The sequence below is a fragment of the Cladophialophora bantiana genome, assembly GCF_000835475.1.
Source record: "Cladophialophora bantiana CBS 173.52 unplaced genomic scaffold supercont1.16, whole genome shotgun sequence".
Taxonomy (NCBI): Eukaryota; Fungi; Ascomycota; class Eurotiomycetes; order Chaetothyriales; family Herpotrichiellaceae; genus Cladophialophora; species Cladophialophora bantiana.
Window position 1 is genome coordinate 314,724 of NW_015971590.1, and position 19,597 is coordinate 334,320.

At 51.1% G+C, this 19,597-nt stretch overlaps 9 protein-coding genes across 9 annotated transcripts; 2 read left to right on the top strand and 7 right to left on the bottom strand.

Moving 5' to 3' along the window:
• Window positions 1–228: 228 nt before the first annotated feature.
• Window positions 229–1,943, top strand: Z519_09696 (uncharacterized protein; the record flags this gene model as incomplete). Its single annotated transcript, XM_016767417.1, has 5 exons — window positions 229–330; window positions 392–705; window positions 755–794; window positions 848–1,704; window positions 1,766–1,943. 5 exons carry the CDS (start codon window positions 229–231, stop codon window positions 1,941–1,943), a joined length of 1,491 nt encoding a protein of 496 aa, XP_016616209.1.
• A 708-nt stretch (window positions 1,944–2,651) lies between these two features.
• Window positions 2,652–4,004, bottom strand: Z519_09697 (uncharacterized protein; the record flags this gene model as incomplete). The annotated part of the gene is made up of 2 exons (XM_016767418.1): window positions 2,652–3,335; window positions 3,417–4,004. The coding sequence occupies 2 exons, from the start codon at window positions 4,002–4,004 to the stop codon at window positions 2,652–2,654; spliced, it is 1,272 nt and encodes a 423-aa protein (XP_016616210.1).
• Window positions 4,005–4,206: 202 nt separating this feature from the next.
• Window positions 4,207–6,808, bottom strand: Z519_09698 (alternative oxidase, mitochondrial; the record flags this gene model as incomplete). The annotated part of the gene is made up of 6 exons (XM_016767419.1): window positions 4,207–4,289; window positions 4,339–4,568; window positions 5,423–5,612; window positions 5,728–6,130; window positions 6,188–6,293; window positions 6,351–6,808. 6 exons carry the CDS (start codon window positions 6,806–6,808, stop codon window positions 4,207–4,209), a joined length of 1,470 nt encoding a protein of 489 aa, XP_016616211.1.
• A 1,365-nt stretch (window positions 6,809–8,173) lies between these two features.
• Z519_09699 (uncharacterized protein) lies at window positions 8,174–9,202 on the bottom strand (the record flags this gene model as incomplete). Its single annotated transcript, XM_016767420.1, has 1 exon — window positions 8,174–9,202. One exon carries the CDS (start codon window positions 9,200–9,202, stop codon window positions 8,174–8,176), a length of 1,029 nt encoding a protein of 342 aa, XP_016616212.1.
• Window positions 9,203–10,626: 1,424 nt separating this feature from the next.
• Window positions 10,627–12,258, bottom strand: Z519_09700 (uncharacterized protein; the record flags this gene model as incomplete). Its single annotated transcript, XM_016767421.1, has 3 exons — window positions 10,627–11,354; window positions 11,403–12,075; window positions 12,151–12,258. 3 exons carry the CDS (start codon window positions 12,256–12,258, stop codon window positions 10,627–10,629), a joined length of 1,509 nt encoding a protein of 502 aa, XP_016616213.1.
• Window positions 12,259–13,127: 869 nt separating this feature from the next.
• Z519_09701 (uncharacterized protein) lies at window positions 13,128–13,612 on the top strand (the record flags this gene model as incomplete). The annotated part of the gene is made up of 2 exons (XM_016767422.1): window positions 13,128–13,136; window positions 13,202–13,612. The coding sequence occupies 2 exons, from the start codon at window positions 13,128–13,130 to the stop codon at window positions 13,610–13,612; spliced, it is 420 nt and encodes a 139-aa protein (XP_016616214.1).
• Window positions 13,613–14,125: 513 nt separating this feature from the next.
• On the bottom strand, window positions 14,126–14,593 carry Z519_09702 (uncharacterized protein; the record flags this gene model as incomplete). The annotated part of the gene is made up of 1 exon (XM_016767423.1): window positions 14,126–14,593. The coding sequence occupies one exon, from the start codon at window positions 14,591–14,593 to the stop codon at window positions 14,126–14,128; it is 468 nt and encodes a 155-aa protein (XP_016616215.1).
• A 439-nt stretch (window positions 14,594–15,032) lies between these two features.
• Window positions 15,033–17,789, bottom strand: Z519_09703 (uncharacterized protein; the record flags this gene model as incomplete). Its single annotated transcript, XM_016767424.1, has 1 exon — window positions 15,033–17,789. The coding sequence occupies one exon, from the start codon at window positions 17,787–17,789 to the stop codon at window positions 15,033–15,035; it is 2,757 nt and encodes a 918-aa protein (XP_016616216.1).
• A 966-nt stretch (window positions 17,790–18,755) lies between these two features.
• On the bottom strand, window positions 18,756–19,583 carry Z519_09704 (uncharacterized protein; the record flags this gene model as incomplete). The annotated part of the gene is made up of 2 exons (XM_016767425.1): window positions 18,756–19,345; window positions 19,394–19,583. 2 exons carry the CDS (start codon window positions 19,581–19,583, stop codon window positions 18,756–18,758), a joined length of 780 nt encoding a protein of 259 aa, XP_016616217.1.
• Window positions 19,584–19,597: the final 14 nt, after the last annotated feature.

Sequence of the window (19,597 nt, forward strand, 5' to 3'; positions counted from 1 at the left end):
CTTGACCTTCTCTTCAGTTCTTGATGCGTTCCTTCCCCGGCTTCTCCGCTTTCCTGGAGAGGTCTGGGGGCTGGAAAGCGGGTATTGCTGCTTGAAGCTTCTTTCCCGAAACAGGAGAAACGCATAAAGGCACCACTTTCTCCCATTCGAAATAGCAAAACACCCTCTTCCTTGCATTGTGAACTTGCACCATAGTTCTACTAACATTTGACTCGAGGTGCAGCAGCCATGAATAACTATGGCCTTTTGTGCGTCATCTACCTCACCTTCGGTGCCTTCTTCTATGGATATGACTCCGGGCTGACAACATCCGTCATTGGATATCCCCGTGTGCGTACTCCCCTCCAAATGTCTGTTGAAAACTTCGACCTCAGCTGATCCATGTGTTTAGTTCATCACGTATTTTGGCTTCGATGCGACACTCATCGGTGTTCTCGGGTCTATTTACTACTCTGGGCTCTTCCTCGGTGGACTTGCCATGCTCTACATTCCCAACAAGATAGGAAGACTTCGGACAATTATTCTTGCAAGCACTATTGCTCTAGCTGGAAATGCCATGCAAGCGGGGGCACAAAGTCTCGCTGTCATGTTAGTCGGTCGTGGCATTGGGGGTTTTGCTGGCGGTCTTGTTTACGCCGTCTGTCCCACATACGCAGCTGAGATTGCTCCGCCTCACGTTCGAGGACGCATTGGCGGCTTATATGCGTACGTACATTGGCCCTGCAAAGGTAAAAGGCACTACTGATGACGGTAGTATTAATATCTCTCTGGCCTATGCGATTACTGAGTGGATGGTAAATATAATTCAATTTCATTCATACCTCAGTCGGTGCTGATTGACTGCCAGGGTCTTGGATTTTCCTACATCGAAAGCGACGTTGCCTGGCGTCTGTTTTTTGGCCTCCAGGTCGTTCCCCCCATCGTCATGCTTATTGGAGCTATCTGGATGCCGGAGAGTCCGCGCTGGTTGATCATGAAGGGCCGACACGAAGAAGCTCTAGTGATACTCCGACGCATGCACCAAACATCGGATGACGATACGTTCTTCATGAGCGAGTTCAACCAAATTCGAGCTCAGCTCCAGCTTGAAGTAGACCAGAAAGACAACTTGTTCACGATCCTCAAGCGCCCGTCCAACCGCAAACGTCTCTATATTGCATTTATCCTGTGCACAGGACAGCAGCTAACCGGCGTCATTCCACTCCAGAACTACCAGGTGATCGTCTACGGTAGCCTAGGGATCTCCGGTAAGCTGCCGCTTGTCCTTGTCGGCATTTGGGGTACAGTAGGTGTCCTCTCCAACATACCGGGTGCTTGGTTTTTCGACAAATGGGGCCGCCGCAGGATGATGTTTATCGCCTTGGGTATCATCATACCGTCATCCATCCTTCTCTGCGCGTTCTGGGCCTCCTTTGAAAATACGAACAACCTCAATAAGACTTACGGGATTTTGGCTGTCGTCGCCATGTTTCTCTTCCTCGTCGGATATGGCGTCATCTTCAACAGTTTTGTCTTTACCTACATCCCGGAAATCCTACCTACGCCCGTTCGAGCAGTACTGGGAGGCACCATCACTGCCTGGGGTAGTGCCTTCGTCATCTGTCTCGTCCAGGTCACGCCGATTGCCATTGAACACATCAGCTGGAAATACTTTATGATCTTTGTGATCTGCACTGCTTTGTACACAGTAATCTTCTACTTCTAGTAGGTTGCATCGGTTCCTCCCTTTTGTCTCTTTGATCAGGATATGGCTAACAAAACCTAGCTTCCCCGAGACCGCAAACAAAACTCTCGAAGAGGTCGAGGAGTTGTTCGGAGATCCGGTGGCCATCCACATTGAAGACGCCGCAAGACAGGCTGAGCTGGACCCAGTCTCTTATTTGAAGGAGCGGGAAAAGAGCGCTTCTGTCGAAGAGATTGAAAGGGGCTCTTCAACTCCTTGAGACCAGCGAAAGTTGCCGCGCTATCAAGCCTTGGAGAGCAAAATTGTCCGATGCTCCCAGAAGCGCTTAACTCGTCCCTCGAATCTAATTCAAGAAGATGACGGGAAGAATTGTTGACCAGATGGAAATGTCACGTATTAGGGTGACTCATGTTTCGTGGGACATTGACACCCGACATAGTGATTGGGAATAAGGGCTTTGTATTCCTCGAAAATTTTGGTTTGCAAACTGAGCATATGCGATCGATTACAAGCAACAACGAGCGTCATTATAACCATTAACAATTTCTAACTTCTCCCTGGAAATGGGTGGAAAATGCGCAGGCCCTTTCACCGGCGAACCAAAACCTGTTAGATAACGAGGGAGAAATAGGGAATGAATGGTTGTCTAGAAGACTGAACCACTTTGCTTCCTTCATTACCGACTTCACTCTGAATCTTGATGACTTAGTTTATGATCATAAGAGATCTCAGGTGTTAGCATTCTCATCATGACCAAGTTTTATCACCGAAATATTCTTGTTACTCGGCCTCTCGCTATACCCAAATATGATTCATCGATCTTCAACTACAAATGAATCAACCAAAGCCTCAGAAAAATCAAAATCTACTAGAAATAATCCCCCGCTGTTGCCACTGGGTTCCGAGGTCAACTGCAAGCAGTCTCACCAAGCCTCGGAGGCTAGATGTTGATGCTAGGGCACCATAATCAACCAGAGATACCTATGCCTCTTAGATCGCCTTGAGCGCGCCAACACTCGAGGACGTCTTCGTAGCTGCGAAATCCTTCCCCCCAAGGCGCAGATCTGGCTTTCTTCACCTGTTCGCGCACATCACTGTTCGCTTTGGAGCCCGCACCCTCTCCGTTCAGCCAACTCGGCGTACAGCCAAGCATGACCGCGGACCACGCGCCTCGTTTGGCGATCTTGGCGGCCCACTCCTTCACTGCTTCCTTTGTGACTTCGACCACCGCATGGTCATGCTGGCGCGTTGCTTCGGTCAGAATATATGCAATATGCTGGACCTGCACATCGGCCATGCAGACGATGTTGAAAGCAGAGGCAGCCTGCGATGTGCCGAAGTAAAACAGATTCGGGAAGCCGTGCGAGCTGATTCCGTGAAGTGTGGACACCCCGCAAGAGAGATACTTTGCCTCCAGGGACCGGCCTTCCCATCCAGCGATGGTGATTTTTGCGGCAACCGCAGGGCTCCCGCTGTGTGCGGCTGGGGCTCGGTATCCCGTGCCGAAAAGCAAAAGCTCAATGTCATATTGCTTTCCGTTAGCGATGAGGCCCCTCCAGTTGAGACGCTCGATACCTTTGCCATCAGTGTCCACAAGGTGAACGTTACTCTGATTGAAGGAAGCGAGATATTCATCGTGGAAGCCCGGGGTCTTGCGCCACGCAGGATATCATGCTTTTAGTTTCTCTGCGGTTTTAGGATTTCTGACGATCGATGCTACGCGTGCACGAACCCTTTCAGAACTCTCCTGGTCTATGGCATAGACTTCGGCGCCATGGTCCTTCACTCTTTCTGGCGAGATAATTCCTTTCACAGGACTGCCTAAACTAGCTGCCGCGGAGGGTGTTGCGCACCATCCATCAGCGACCAGATCCTCGTCAACCAAAGCCCCCGCGCGAACTGCATTGAAGTTCTGCCGCTGTGCTAGCTGCCACCAGGGTTTGCCAGCAATTTTGCTAATCCACAAGGCTTCGTCGGTCGCCATTTGATTTCGGATATCTACCCTCGCTGGCGTCCTTTGGAAGACATAGAGCTCTTTTTCCCACTTTGCGAGCTGTGGGACGGCTTGAATTGCGGTTGCTCCGGTGCCAATAATACCCACTCTCTTGTCTTTCAAGTCGGTCAATACTGGGTCTCTGAGTGAACCGCCAGTGTAACCGTAGTCCCAGCGCGCAGTGTGGAACACATGCCCCTGGAACTCGTCAAGTCCTGAAATATCTGGCACTTTAGGATGATTCAAGACGCCCGGAGCGATGATCACAAACTGCGCTTGAATCGTCAGCTTTATACACACTTGGCCTGGGCCTCGATTTTGCGTCATGCTGACGAGCCACGTTTTTGCGCCGTGTCCCATTCCATGCTCTCAACAGCAGTTCGAAAGAGCGCTTTATTAGTGAGGTTGAAATGCGTTGCAACTCTTTTCGCATGCTGAAGCAACTCCGGGCCATAGGAGTATTTATCCTTTGGCATATAGCCAGTCTCCTCAAGGAGAGGAAGATAGATATAACTTTCAATGTCACACATTAATCCAGGGCATCGCTTCCAGTACCATGTTTCGCCAAGCCGCCAGCGCGCTTAGCCAGTCGAATATCGCTGGCGTCGAACCCTGCTTGAATAAGTCGAGCAGCGTTAGACTAGCCCGCTGTATCCGGCACCCAGTATAAAGACTTTGCAAGAAGATCCATCGGTCATCACAGGCGCTTGGACATTGAGTGTTGCATGATCCACCCATGGATCTTCCTCGAGGTGCTGGAAACGGTCCGAATCAATGAGATTAAGATACTGCGCATTTCCGTCACTGCGAAGACACTTGTCCCGCTCTGCCGCATACTTGTGCTCAAGGATCTCTGGTACAGACAAACTTTCCACTGTGATGGACCCCATCCTTGAGAACGTTTTGAATTACTTTTCTCTGCTGGCTGTTTCTTTCGATAGAACACACAAAATTAAATCAAACCTTGGACAATACACACCAGGCATCCCTCGGACTCGAGCCTCGGTAGCCTGAATGCAGCAACGTGCAGAAATGCTTTACCTGAGACTTTTGATGATGCGTGCGTCTATGCTTCGGCTCCCATTCTTACCTCGGGTTTTTGTACAGGAGAATGGTTTGAAGCGAAGCCCAGCATTTCGAATCACTTGTTTGCTGTCTCCAGATGGAAAGGGAGACGCGTTCCTAGAATAGACGCGAGTATTATGGAGCGCGGACAATCTTATATCACGACAAAGACCTGCTCTAGGAGGGGCGAAACCCGAAGGGCACGCCGCGGGTGGCTGTGCAGTGCCGCAAAGCAAGCCACAGGGGTTACTTTCGCCGGAAGACCGCTTCTCCCATCATTCTATTGGGATGTCATTGTTACTCACGTAGACTCTAGAGCTGATATTTGAAATTGTACGATCATTATGAGAGCTCCACGTTGGCCTTGTTCTCGACATCATGTTATGGCATTATTCATGTGGCCATGCCATCTTGGACCCCAGTCGAAAGTCACCAGTTGAAGCTATCCATTTGCAGGTACGGGAAGACTTGGAGCGGCGCAACGTATCGCGCTTTCATCTCCCTTTTAGTATCTCGTATGGTGAACCTGAACTGGTCAACGTGACCCCGGTCAGAAAAAGGAGGAAAGAGAAAAACAAGATGCTGAACATAAGATTGATTGAGGACTCTATTTTTTCTACCGGGAAGACATTATACATGTATCGTCTACACTCTAACCAATGACCTCGCTTCGTTCATACCCGGCTGGCTTCAGGACCGCCTTGGGCTTGTGGCCGGAACTCTCGGTCTTGTAGTCGCTGACAAACGGGTTCGGGTCCTCTTTATAGTTCAAGTTGCTCAGTGTGTGGTTGACGCCTCTGTGGACCGCTTCGTCGGCTCTAATGTACATGATGAGATCTTTCATGGTTCTCTTTCCCTCGGGCATGTTCCCTGGTTTTTGTTAGTTGCCGTTAGCATCAGGAAGAAGACGAGTTTGGGGAGAGAGAGAAATGTCGCCTGCATAATACTCAAAGCAGTCAAGACTTTTGTATTTCGGGAGACTTACAATATTGCACCGCCATGTCCGGGATTTTGAAGTCTGGGTTACTCCACTTCTCCAGCATTCCCTGGTCGATCTCGCGGATGCATCTGGTATAAGTGTGCACTGCTTCCTCCTCCAGATAGCCAACAAAACGATGGCAGATCTTTGGCGAAATCAGGTATGAGAAGAATAATGCGTTGAAAAACACGCCTTGGGCGCCCAGGATCATGGTCTTCATGAACCAACCTGGCTCGCACATCTTCATGAAAGTTAGGAGGTGCATTCGTTCGTTGTATGACTCTTCCAATAGCGTCTCAATCCAGCCGTTGTCGCGCTTCATCCGTCTAAGAGACCGAAGATGTCGCAGCATACCCGCAACCATGCCAGGGACGCCGGCAATGGATTCGAGAAATACAAAACGTACGAGCTGCCAAAGTTAAAAATCAGCTGAGAGTTAAAACGCATTTCATGGCCTAGGACGCACCCATTGTGCTTCCGTTAATGGCTTGGCTGCCTCAACTGCTGTGGTAGGATTCTTTTTGTCGACTTGTTGTTCTGGGCGGAGACCGGTCGCGAGATCCATGCAAACTCTATGTGATTATTAGTCCGACGGATCCTGCTGCTTTCAAAATTTCGACGAAACTCACCGACAGAATCTGATGAGTTTCCAGGCAAACCAGTCACCCATGGTTTTTGGTTCTCGATGGGCGGGTTCGACATTCGTCATTTCGGCCTCGGTATAGCCATGATGCACCCAGGCGGGCGGCGTCTGGCGAATAAATTTGGTCTCCTGAGGCGGGAAAAAATCACGGAGCTTTGCTATACGTGTTGTCGAGAATTCTCGTGCAGAAGCAAGCTTCGCCGCATTGTGAGGGACTGGTTTGATGAGACTGAACGGGCCGATAGGGTGGGTCTGGGATTTTGATGAGAATGGCCGTGACGGCGTCCCCGCTGTGGATGAGTAGTTGGCCGACCCAATCCAGAGCGCCGCGTGTTGTCTTGGAAGAGCACTTCTGGTATGAGCGAGAGGGAATGCAGCTCGCCCTAACTGGGCCACAGGTGATGATGAGTGGATGTTATGCGATATTGTGGTTGTCGATAGCATTTCTACAGCGATCGAAACTTGCTCGGTTTTATGAGTGCTGGGGGTTGTAACATGACAGTGAAGTTTAAGCAAATACCGGGTAGCTTGATACTTATATCCGATGCTCGGTATTGGCCACACCATTTGATAGCCCTGCTAGGCTGAGCCATACCGGATGTAGCTACCTTCAGTGATCCAGAGCCTCGGGGTCCAGAAGTTACACCTCCACTTTCGGGGTCTGGATAAAGAAGACCGCTCGGCCCACAATGCTGTTACCGTCGGCAAGATCGAGCATCTTCAAAAGTAATCATGAGATTATGGGTGAGAAGTTAAGAAGTCGCTAACAAGTCGCTACTCATACGAGCAAGTTAGCGGCCTGGATTCGGCAAGGGAGCATCTCAGCGCTGAGAAGTGCAGTCTTGGGTCCTCTTTCGGCTTCTGGGAAGGTACCCTGGTCTAGCCAAGAGGTCCAAATCGAGTTGAGGCTGGACGTCTGGCACATGAAATGTCACATCCATGCAAGTATCTCTAACAAGAAGCCAGTTGGGCTGAATGAGCAAATTTCCCTTCGCCAATGCCTCATAATAGATTTTCGTGTGGTGTGACGTTGAATTGCAGAGTCGTAAGGTGTATCACATCCAAAAGAACCAAGTGGGTCGGATATCGCGGGAAGACCGACTACCGGCTTCAGGCCAGATAGATAACATTCCGACAAGGACCGCAGAAACTGACGTCAGCGTGAAAGTCAGTAAAACCCAGATGGTCGTTGAGATTCGTCTGCCAAGGGTGTCGTTTAAGCATCTTGGAAAGGGAAAGCAGAGTGCGCCGGATGGGGGGTTCCACCACTCATTTTTGTTGATTTCTTCTGGTTCCGAGGCCTCCATAATCATACTCCCAGTAGAGAAGAGTAAATCTGATACTCTTTGTCGGAAGAGTAAAGAAGACAAATGACTTCATGGATGTCATCGAGTGTCAGTTTCCTTGAATGGGTCTGAGGCGAAAATACGATGTACTAATCCCCAATAGGACTAGCACAGCCTCGCCTCTCTCGAGTAGTCTGTCAAGGCTTATTCCATGGCAATTGTAAATGGATCGTATAAATGAGGTATGCTCTGTTCTGTGAAATGCTGGGACTGGTCCTCTCGGAGGAAAAATAACCAATGCAATTACAATTTGAGGATATGCATATTCACCTATGGCCGCACCCCTTGTTCGACTTGTTTTTCTCCGAATTATGTCGGACGCTGCAATATATGCCTTGCTACCACACCGCAATATAATCCGCATGTCATAAACTTCTATGGGCTCCCGGCGTCGTCTTGTTTCAGCTCAAGCCCCTTCCCGTTCCATAGGGGACTGTCCAAGAACAGTCTTCTTCGTCTGAAATCACTTCACCTTCTCTAAGCGTCCCATTGAATGCCTGTGTTCGATCCACTCCTTGACTGTCTTGACCCTCTGGCCCGTGACACAACTTATGGGCGGCTCTTTTCTTTGGACTTGCTTCCCATCTTCCCCTTCAATCCCGTGAAGGACCTCCAGCAATGTATCTATATTCGGATGGCAGAAATACGCCATCGAGAACCTCTCTTTACCCTGATCCTCGGGCAATGGAGATCGAGCTACACGGTGGAGCGTGGATTTCATAAGCCCACCGGAGAAAAAGGTCATCGTCTCGCCAATGTTTATGAGCACCGCACCCGGAATAACAGGCGCATCAAGCCATTTCTCATCGTCCTGGATAGGGCCTGTGTATTTCGGTGGTCGTATCTGGAGGCCACCGACAAGGTTTTGGAAGAGGATTGTGATTACACCTTGATCTGTGTGGGATCCCAGGCGAATTTTTGCGGTTTCGGTGGGTGGAAGCGCAGGGTAATGGATGAGACGAAGGGTTGTCATCGATGGACTTTCATGCTGATGGATCTGCGGGAGACGGTCGGCGGATAAACCCAAACCAACACCAAGGCATGAGAGTAACGGGACAGCGATCTTCTCGTGCACCTCTCCCATAAACGCCTGAATCTCTGGGTTGAATTTCTTCAAAGAGGGCGGCATGGGTTGCTCATAAGATGCCTGCTTGCGAATCACGAATACCTCCTTTTCATCCACTGCTGAAACCCGGTCTTTAGCACCATTCTCGTTGAAATATCCTTCAGTACCGGTTTTTGCATCGTACCCGGCATTGACAATGCTGTTCCACGGCGTCGAGCTTTTCTCTTCGCGAGAGGTGGTTTTGAAGAACGTTGAGCTAATGTCGAACATTCGATCGATCGTTGATTGGGGAAGGCCGTGGTTGCTGAGATAAAGAAATCCCCATGTTGAGCAAACCTGCTTGATTTCTCGCGCGAGAGAGGGCAGATTGGTAGAATATCGCGAGAAGTCGATGACTGGGATGGTCTCGAGTGACAAGGATGTCATGGCTGCTTACCTTTTATCCGAATGCAGAATTTCATGTGTATACGAATGGCTGGAGGGAGGAATGTAAGGGTGAGGGCAGCAATGCCGTTTTGTCCTTTCAATCGTCGGCTTGGTTGGAGAAAGGTCATGATAAGGGCACCTTTCGAATGATGAATGTACCCTAGGAGGGGTCTCAAGTGCGCTGATGGGTGATAACAACAATGGCTACCTCCGTAGACCAATGATAATGACTCGGTGAGCGCGTGTCTATCAATCGGATGCCTCGATCGCTCGGTGTCTTGCCGAACGATGGCGACCTAGTGAAGCAAAGTTGACGAAAAGTCAGTCGCTGATATCCGAGGCTAGGACGATGAGCACGGGAATGAGCGCCGGCACAATAGTTGTGATACAATGTTCTGGATGTCTTCATACTTCAGCTTCGTCTCCATCTGTACCCTGCTCAAGGTAAGGACGCCGGTCCTTTGCGAATCTCACTTCCATTAATGCAAACCTCGTGCAGCTTGCAGACGACAGAAACTTGACGGTGCAGAGGGACATGAGCTCAAGGCCTCCAGAACCAACGACATAGTCAGAGAGCTTCTGTCGTCAGTGGACTTGATAGTTCTGAAAGTACTACTTCGTCTGAAGATGCTTGGCGTCTGAAGGTCCTCTTTCCAGGGTTGATTGAATCGCTCATCTCCTGCGCGGAGACCATCCTTCGCGTATGGACTGGACAAGGCGATCACTCAGCCTCCGAATTTGGAGCACAGTTCAGAGTGTGGGAATTGGTGCCTGTGCGAGTCAGGTCGCACCACCACGAACACAAAAGCAATGTCAACTGCAACCATCTCGCACCGAACTTGATATTTGCCCCAGCCCTCATCTTCGACCTCGCCTCGAAGCGCCCACCGCTTTGAGGTCAATACAAAAGCCCTCAGTCGTAGCAAGTAGATGGTTCTTGAATCAGCAAGATGCATCTTGCGCAGACTGCGTTGTTTGGTTTGAGGGCCGGGTTGAGATCCGCCGATCGGCGACGCGCTGGTATGCCTTAATCCGAATGACTTCTTGTGGCATAAAGTAGAGCTGATGTGTCGCTATAAGAGGAACCAAAATAGCATATGTACTTCGAGCTGAGGGAAGTCCTTTCTCGGTGAACTTCGTCCATTCCTCTGCGTAACATGCTCTCTTTGCTCCTATGATCTGGGGCCGCTGAGGCGGTTGCTACTGGGATGGTAGCGCTCAACTGAGATATTGCGTGCTCACTTCATCAAGGGAGTCAATCCGGCATCCGACATATCGTGGACCGCTGAGGAGGGAGCGCTTGAATCGCCCGATAGTATTTTGAGTACAATATGTGCCCAAAGAAGGAAAATTCTCCAGAATCCTTCAGCAGAGCAAATTTGATCTTGAGCTTTCCCGGCTGTCGATATAATTTTCTAGACATCTCAATCCTCCCTCCTAGGGGGCCTTCCCCAGACCTCGTCGGCATCCTTCTTTCCTTTCGTCTCAGGCACATACCAGCCCACGAACACAAAGGAAACAGCCGCAATGGCTGCAAATACGAAGTACACCACACCCTTCCCCAGCTTCTCATTCACCACTGGGAAGAACTGGGCCACGATAAATGTCGAAATCCAATTTGCTGCCAACGCCCATGATTGAGTTGCTCCCACTGCCTCGGGCCCGACAAGTTCTGAGGCCAGGATAAAAGGCACGGGGCCTAGGCCAAAGGCAAAGCTGGCAACAAACAGAAGCACCGCAATTGCGGAAAGGACAGGGATTGCACCGCGTATTCCGATGGCGAGGAGGATAGACGAGGCCCCCATACCGGCGATGGATGTGAGGATACATGGTTTACGACCCAGCACATCGGCAAGGGGTGCGAAGCCAGTAGTGGCGGCAATGTTGAGTATGCTCACAAAAATATTGAGCAGGGCGGAGTTGGATGCAAGTAGCTCTGCGAGTAGAGACACGCCGTACATGACGATACTGTTGATTCCGCAGAGTTGCTGGGCCATCATGACCACGACAACCGCAAGGATGGCGCGGTTATTTATCGGGTCTCGGAGCACCGCTATAATTCCCATGGGTTCTGGCGCTTTGTCTCTTGAAGACGTGTTGCTGTCCATGTGCGGCTCGTGGTCAGAGCTTGTTAGTAGTGTTCGTTCTTCTTCTGCTCAAGGGTTAGACATATCGACTGAACAAGATATAGATCACGAACCGTGTCTTTCATCAAAATCCTGGACTATCCAGCCTTCCACCTCCTCCTGAATGTCGGCCTTCTGACCCCTGATACGCCGCAGATTGCCGTTGGCTTGTCTCGGCTCTCCATGAGCAGCCTGCCATTTGGGACTCTCCACTGAGAACGCCAGTCCAGCAAACTGCAAGACACCAATCATGCCCGCAACCGCCAGGATGATACGCCACATTTGTCCATGGCTCAAGAAGTAGCCTAGGAGCTGAGTGGTGAAGATACCCATGTTCGTCATGATTTGCGTGAAGGCACCAAAAAAGCCCTTTTCCTTGGGAGGGGCGATTTCGGAAATATAGATGGGCACCACCACCACCGAGACGCCTGCACCCAGACCGGAAATAAAGCGTCCCGCCGAGAGAACGCCAATGTTGGGCGCTAGGGCTTCAGCGAGAGGGCCAAGCGCAAGCAAAAAGGTATTGACGCGCATGGTACGCAGACGGCCATAGCGCGCCGACAATGGTCCGGCCGCGAGAGCACCGATTAGACCGCCAAGGGTGAAAATGGACGAGACAAGCCCGAGTTGAGTTGAATTCATGGGAATGCATTGTGGTAGTCCGCCCAGTGTTGATGACGGGCTCTTCTTAGATTTGATTGCTTTCGCGGCGCAGGTGATGACCTCTTGAGGAGCATTGAGCTCAGCCTTGATAATGGATTTAGCAGGGGTTTTAAGCACTACAATGCCTGGGATGGGCTATCAGAAGACAAGAAGCCATACCAAATGATAACCAAAGAGCAGCGGTCCAAGTGTTGCTACCAGGAGGAGGTAGAGAAAATACGGGGTGAGCTCCTGCGACCAAGACCTCAGCTTTGAGGTGAGGCCCATGTCTGTGCTAGTTTGTATGTTTCAGTCAAAGACCGTGGTCTTGGAAACAGCCAGTCCTATGCTTAATTGTTGTGTGCTCTCTTAACGGCTTCTGTCGGTCGTGAATATTGAGGATGGACGAAGTGGTAATTGACTCGTCAGCTGCCCAAATGACTCCGGAAAATAGAAGTGCCGTTGACTAGCGCCTTGGCAAGCACCTGACTCGGACTAGATACCAGGTACGCGCGGGCCGCGTTAAGTGGTTATGCGCAACACGCGTTTCTACATGGAGGGACGCCTGCTCACCTATCATTACCAAACGCGCCGAAGCATGGAACTGGTTCTTTGGCAAGGACGTGGGATTGGCCTTTAATGAATTCACCAAGTATCCTGAAGAAGTAGTGCACCGACGCAACACGGAGCAGCGGCACGGTCAACGGCAATATATGTGCTGAGATATTCCCATAATCTCAGCTTTGTGTCTCAATCCCTTTCTTCTTATATGATGCTCTCACCTGATGGCCTGTTGGCCTGACACCGTCGACGCTGCAGTGCTGAACGTGGCGACCAATAGCGATCGCACTTAGACAGTCACGTCTGTAACAAGTATGGGTTCGTGATAGGGCAGCTATCAACTTCTTCGCTGCAGTTCAGCTTTGAGCACTCTTCTGTGCGCACGAGAGATCATGCGACTTGGTGCTGGTAAAACGGGCCACCCAGCTCTTTGCACATTCCAGCGACCTGAGAGTCTACTCATCTCATGATCCATTATGGACACTACCGAACAGTTCGGATGTCAAGTGCGTCAAGGGGGGCAAGACAAGTGTTAAATGTCGCCATAACCCTTTGACAGCCTGGAGTGCAAAGATCCCTGGTAAGTGCTCCCCATCATGGCTCTTGTAAAATTCTCTATAAATTTTCTCCTGCTTTGGCTCATGTGTGCTCCCCTGAACCAGTCCCTCAGGATGTATCTGTGGCCTCAATATCAGTCTCCATTGCCACCGAGGAGCCCACTTCAACCACCACCGGGCGTACTGTGACCAACGTACCACCTCCCCCAGCCAGCAGTTTCAACTACACCTCCCTGGATAAGGATCTGACAACCGTCACCATAGTCGACCCGGCCATTGGCAAACGTCACAATATAGCATACTTTGTCGATCAGAATGGGCAGGCCATCGTAGATGATGATATCCTGTTTAGCTCTAAAGCATATCTGCTCATTTTTCAACCCGGCAGCATGCCCCTACACAAGGGTTGGAACGGCGTCAGATCCTCCTCTGTCTGGCTAGACGGAATCATCCACTACAAGTGCGAGTCGGACGCGGCCGAGGAAAAGCACTCGGGTCCGATGAACGAGGCGCTCGATCTTTGAAGAAGGTATAGCCCTCACATTACCTTCATTAAGGACCCCAACAGCCCCTAAACTCAGGAGAATGTCGTGATGCCTAAATCGGTGACGACGGGTGCTACAGTAACCTGGCGCTAGGGAGTGGCGGACAGGGACACCTCCAAATCAACTTCGATCCCAAATGGGACAACATGGGGCGACACTATCGCCACCAATGGGGTCATCAGCTCGGGCTCAGGCATGAGCACGGCCATCTCGAATCGCGAGAAATGCGTCCACTTTCACTGTTCTGCGCTGCTAACCAAAGTTCAGGAGGGCTGCACCATCACATCAACCACATTGGCCGACAGCAGTGAGGATCCGAGTCCGCATGCCGCAGCTTGCTGTACCAATTCAACAACTCGCCGATCTCTCGGTACCAGAAAGGCGACGATGACATAGCCAGCGTGATGCAGTACCCTCACAAAAGCCGACGATGGCAGCGGTTGGTTGCAACACAGACATATCGCAAGGCGATGTTGACGGCGTCCGCGCGATCTACGACTCCCTCTGAACGCGTGGAAATCCACGAACGAACTTACCGGTCTCAAAGACACCAGTGGACGGGCGTTTAGCGTCCCCGATCCGCCCTACATTGAGTTCTTCAACTGGAGTCTGCACCCCGGCGCCCGACACCGAGCTCGTGACGCTGAAGGAGAAGAGAACCATAAAACGCAAAGTGCCCGACCGTGCCGGAGACGTGGGCGGAACCAGGGAATCCGGATTCTCCCTCCAATGCTTTGGAGCTGGTTCCCACGGGAGCGGACTGACTTCACGTTTGAAACGATGCGAGACGATCCAGATCAACCTCCTGATCATTGTTGCATCAGCCTGTACCAGGACGATGCCTGCGGGACCGTTCCTTCGAGAAGATTTGCGGCTCAACGGCATCTGATGCTTCTTTGAGGAAGGATCCGCGGTCCTGGAGCGTGTGGAACTAGACGGGTCTTTGAACTGGTATTCCATAGTCCAAATGAGACCCAGTCTGCACTCGAACATAGACGTGGGGAGTACTCTTGGAGTCCTAAGTGGTCATGAGAACGGACATTGACTCTCACTCCATGAATTGAGTGGTTATGGCTACCTCATGGCTATCTAAGTTGGGCCATGCATTTCGCCCTTTTATTTTCCAGGTAAGTCCCTGTCATTATGCTTCTGAGCTCTTTCCTATCGGTGCGATACGGCAACGCCTTAGTCCCGTGCACCTATTCCAGCTGACCAGCGACAACCTGTAGGTCTTGTGGCTTATCCCATGGTCTCTCCGTCAGAACTCCCTGCTTTCTATGCACTTGCACCTTTTGCTCCTACAAATATCGTCCCCATCATGAAGTCGTATACATCCGCTTAGAGGCGGGAAAGAAAAGAGACAGAGAAGTTCAAGCAGCGCCACCCCACTAAGAGTCAGTCAGGACCGTTGCGCAGCCTTAGCACTCAGACTTACTAGTTGAGCCACCAAGTCACTGGCCACATCGAGGTAAGGATAGGGACTGGAGATCTCCTTTTCCACGTTCTTATAGCGCTTGCTGACCGGTTTCCAGTAGCCCTCTGCACCCTCTTCATCGAGCCGATCAGAGCTCGCGTGACTGATGTCTCCAAAACCACTAGTGGGTCTGCTGTTTGTCGGACTGGTGACTGTGCTGCTGCTGGTGGGCGTCTTGTTCTTCTCTCGCTCCTTCTTCGCGTCATGCCAAATGACATTCTGGTATCCATCGCATTTGAAATCCACAACAAACGTCCCTTGCTCTATGGTGTACAGTTGAATGTCAATGAATACCCAAACTCCAATATGCTCGCTTGGGATCTTCTTGTTGAGCGCAGAGAGACTGTCAGGTCTGCTCATGGACACTTGTCCGGGGCCAGTAAAAGCATCCAAGCTATGGCCGGCCGGCTCGCCTCCAGTATTCTGTCTCGTGGTGTGTCCGCTACTTGCTGGTGTCTTTGCATATGTTTGGCCTCCGTTGGGAGAGTTCATGCCGAGCACTTGTTTGACATCCTCCGAGGCGTATCCCAGCTGCTCGATGTGTTTCTTGAGCTGGTTCTGTGCTTCTGCCGGCAAACTGACTGCCGAACTGTGAGCGGACAGCGATGGTGCTTCACCGGGCATCAGCAATCCCTTCTTTAAGATTCTTGCACGAATATTGTATGGGTCTCGTGGTATGTAGTAGTCGTCGCCAACGAATGAAAACCGCTGTTGCATAATCTCATGGCGTTGGCCGGGCTCTAGTTCCGGCGGAGGCGGTGGAATGCCGTCCTTCTCGTCCTCACCGTCTGGCATCGACTCCGGCCGCAGCCATGGATTGACTTCCCATTCAGCACCTTGAGCCTGGAGAGCGGCATACAAGCACTTCATGGCCTCCCAGGGTTGGTTTCGACTGCGGATCCCAAACTGCCAACGTCTGGGCTTTGTTTTCGAAGCTGGTGGGCGGTTTTCATCGGCTGGTAGAGTCGTCATACCTTCGGGCCGAGCTTTCGGGTCTCGCAAGGAATTCAAAGCGGTCACAGAGCGCGAGTGTGGTTTCAACGCCCTTGACGTGGCCTCCTGTTCCTCTTTGGATCGATAAATGGGGTTCCCGTGTTCATCCTTAATTTCCTCGGGGATGGGACTTTCGGCTTCGTCCTTCTGATCTTGAGTTTGTGTTGGATGAAGAATCATGTCTGGGTCTTCACCGCGAGCCTTGGCCTTTTCACGAATCTGAAGGAGTTCTTCATGGACGTGAGGCAGTGACGTGTTTAGCACCCGAACATTCGAGATCCTAGGCTTCTCCTCTTCTCTTAGTAAAGATGGAGTTTCAGATAACGATCGACTGGCTCGGTGGGCGTCTGTGCGGCTTGGAGTGAGAGGCTTGACATCATTATCCGGGAATCGCCGCGGCGATCCGGGGAAATTGGGATAATTCGGTTCGACAGGAGGTGAGGAAGCCATAAATGACTCCAGTTCTGGGTTGTCTGTGCGGTATTGAGGAGTGCTAATCATCAACTGGTTCTCTCTGACTATGAGATACGCGTCTTTGATCGCACTTGGCTCGTCTTTACTCAGAGCATCCTTGACATCCTCCTTTGCGTAACCCATCGTACGGCCAAGCTTGCCAACTACCTGCTCATGGATTTTCTCAACCACGTCGAGTGGCTTTCCAGGAGCCAGCTGGCGAGGGTCGATGGCTTTGGCTGGGTCGACACCAGTATCCAGAAACTCCTCAACGGGGTCAACCAAATAAGCAGGGAGATCTTTCATGAACCATTCGTCTTGCCGGATTTCGGGAATGGTGATGCGATGGACCGGATGTACTTGCAAACATCGCTTGATCAAGTTTACCGCGCCCGGCGGAGTCTGTGATGGAATGTGAAAGGTACCGGCCTGAATCTTCTTGAACAGTGCAGGGATGAACTCGTCGTCAAATGGAAGCCTCCCGACAAGAAAGACGTAGAGGATGACGCCGCAACTCCAGACATCAACTTCGGGGCCAGCATAGAGCCTTCCGCCAATAACTTCAGGCGCAGCATAGTTTGGGCTGCCACAGCTCGTCTTCAAGAAATTGCCGTCTGTCATAATGTTGCTGAGACCAAAGTCGGCGATCTTGACATTCATATTCTTGTCAAGGAGGAGATTTTCCGGTTTAAGATCTCGATGGACGATTTTGTGGCGATGACAATATTCGACGGCGCAGATGATCTGTTGAAACAACTTCCGTGCCTTGGCTTCTCCCAGCCGACCATGCTTTACGATGTAGTCGAAAAGCTCCATAGGAACATATTCCAGCACCATGTAGATGTCTGTCTTAGTTGTGATGACGGTGTAGAGCTTGATAATGTGTGGGTGACGTAGGAGTTGCAAATATTGGATCTCCCGCTCTATCCGGCCTGCCATGTCTCGACTGATCAATTTGCGTCGACTGATAGTCTTCATCGCAACCTCTTGACCGGTGACTTTGTGTCTAGCAAGCTTGACTTTCCCAAATGATCCTTCGCCGATATTACGGACAAAAGCGTACTGATGTAGTCGTTGCGCGGCGCGGGCAGTGCCTGGAGACTCTGCCATCGGGGTCTGACTCAAGCTGGAGCGTGCGGGAGGAGAGACGACAGAAGGAAGGGACGGTTTTGAGCGGCTGGAATTGGTCTGTGGGAGGGAAATAGAGAGCTCGTCGTCGTTGATGGCCGACGACATGGTGGAGGATGAGGGTTGGCAGGCAGAGAAGCACTCTGCCTACCGTGAAGTGTCCGGTATGGGTTTCTCGAGTTCGTCGCTTGGGATATGGATACACAGATTGGTGTCACCAGTAATCGCTGAACTGGTGGTTGAGCATCTCAAGGGACGAATCAGTTCTAAACGTGAGGGTGGAGATCCTGCGTCTTTCGTTGGCGGCAAGGTGGCGTGAGGTTTGAACGGGTTACACACGCCGTACTCGATGAGGGACGCGGATATCGAGGATTTAGGGTTCAGGCGCCCAGTGGCAAGGCCTTTTGTAGTTATTTGAAGATCAGATTCGAAGATTTGGTGAAGGGGGTAAGTGATCGTGTGGGCGTTTGAGGGCGCAGGATGAGGATGAGGATGAGGATTGAGGCGAAAATGGACGAGGGGGCCGGAGGGGGCGCTGTAGGTCCGTGGTGCTATGATGACGGACAGCCGTCCGCTTAAGTTACCCCAACCGGAAACTCTCCCCTTTGGCGGGGTAAAGCACGCTAAATTGGTGGTCGTTAGTACTAGCAATCCTACTCGGTACTGCTAGGTAGAAGAGACAGCCTTGTCGCCTCTTGACCGCGATAGTGTGTGGCGACGAGGAGGACTTTTATGGAGTTTTGTCACCGAAAAGTGATATGGACGAGACACTGTATTCATGATTATGGTCATTCACCGGATTCAAGCACCAGTCCCTAGCCTATTGAAAAAGTAAAATCCTGTCCTCTCCTAGCCATGATATGAAACGAAATAAAATGGAATGGGAGACAAACTCCGGCCCTCGATTTCTTGGACCATCCGCCTTCTCACACACTGTCAGGATCCTCTCGTCTCTCTTAAAATCTGGCCTCATGTTCTTGGAGTCTGCTTGCAATCATCTTCGAACGTTTCATTCACATGCTATGCTGCTGATTCCGTCCATCGGTATCTTCTCATTCAATTCTGTCCATGTCTTCATATGAAAGCCGGCATATCATTAGGATCAACTAGTTCTTCTCTCTTGATATCGTTTGGTGTCCACAGATCTTCTCCCCCGGAGTAAAAGAACCAGTACTCTGCCGTGTATTCTTCTTCTGCCATGAATCGTGTATTGTCACAAATAGGCGGAGTGCCTCCAGCAACTTCAACACGGTAGATATCCCAATCCCTCTTGAGGCTCACTGAATGTGCCCACCTGCCATTGGTCCCATGGTCATCAAGTGGCAGCACTGATTCATACGGGAGAGCTTCGAACGTTGCAATGTCGAACAGGGTGACGATGGCTGTGTCGTTGACAGTTCCGATGGTTCCCAAGCACTCCAGCGTTGAATTCTTTACCTGCTCGTAGTCGAAGTCGTGGAGTTTGGCGGGGAGCGCATGGAAGGCTTCTTCGTTGGGGAGATTCTGAATAAGAGGTGCTGCATCGTAGAGTTGCGTGGATTGAGATTGGAATTTGGCGTCTTCGCTGGGGTCACCACCAGGGCACAGGTACATGTACAGACCACGCGCGATTGCAAGATATTGAAGAGGCTTGCCCGAAGGTGGAGGTGACAGTGAATCCGTACCTGGAACGGTCAGTGAATGACGACTCGGGTTCGCTGGATGATGGTTACAAGCTTTGTTAGGGTCGCAGGTGTTGCTGCCCTGAAGAGGTACTGCCCAACCAGCGGCGGCCGAGGCGTTGATGGGAGGGACATAGTCAAGGTCACTGCGGCGATCAAAGCGACGAGCCGAGTTCGATCCTTTGACGAAGCCCAGTAGAATGATGGTTGTCAACCACAGGATCGGGGTGACTGCGACCATAACGCCACGACTCT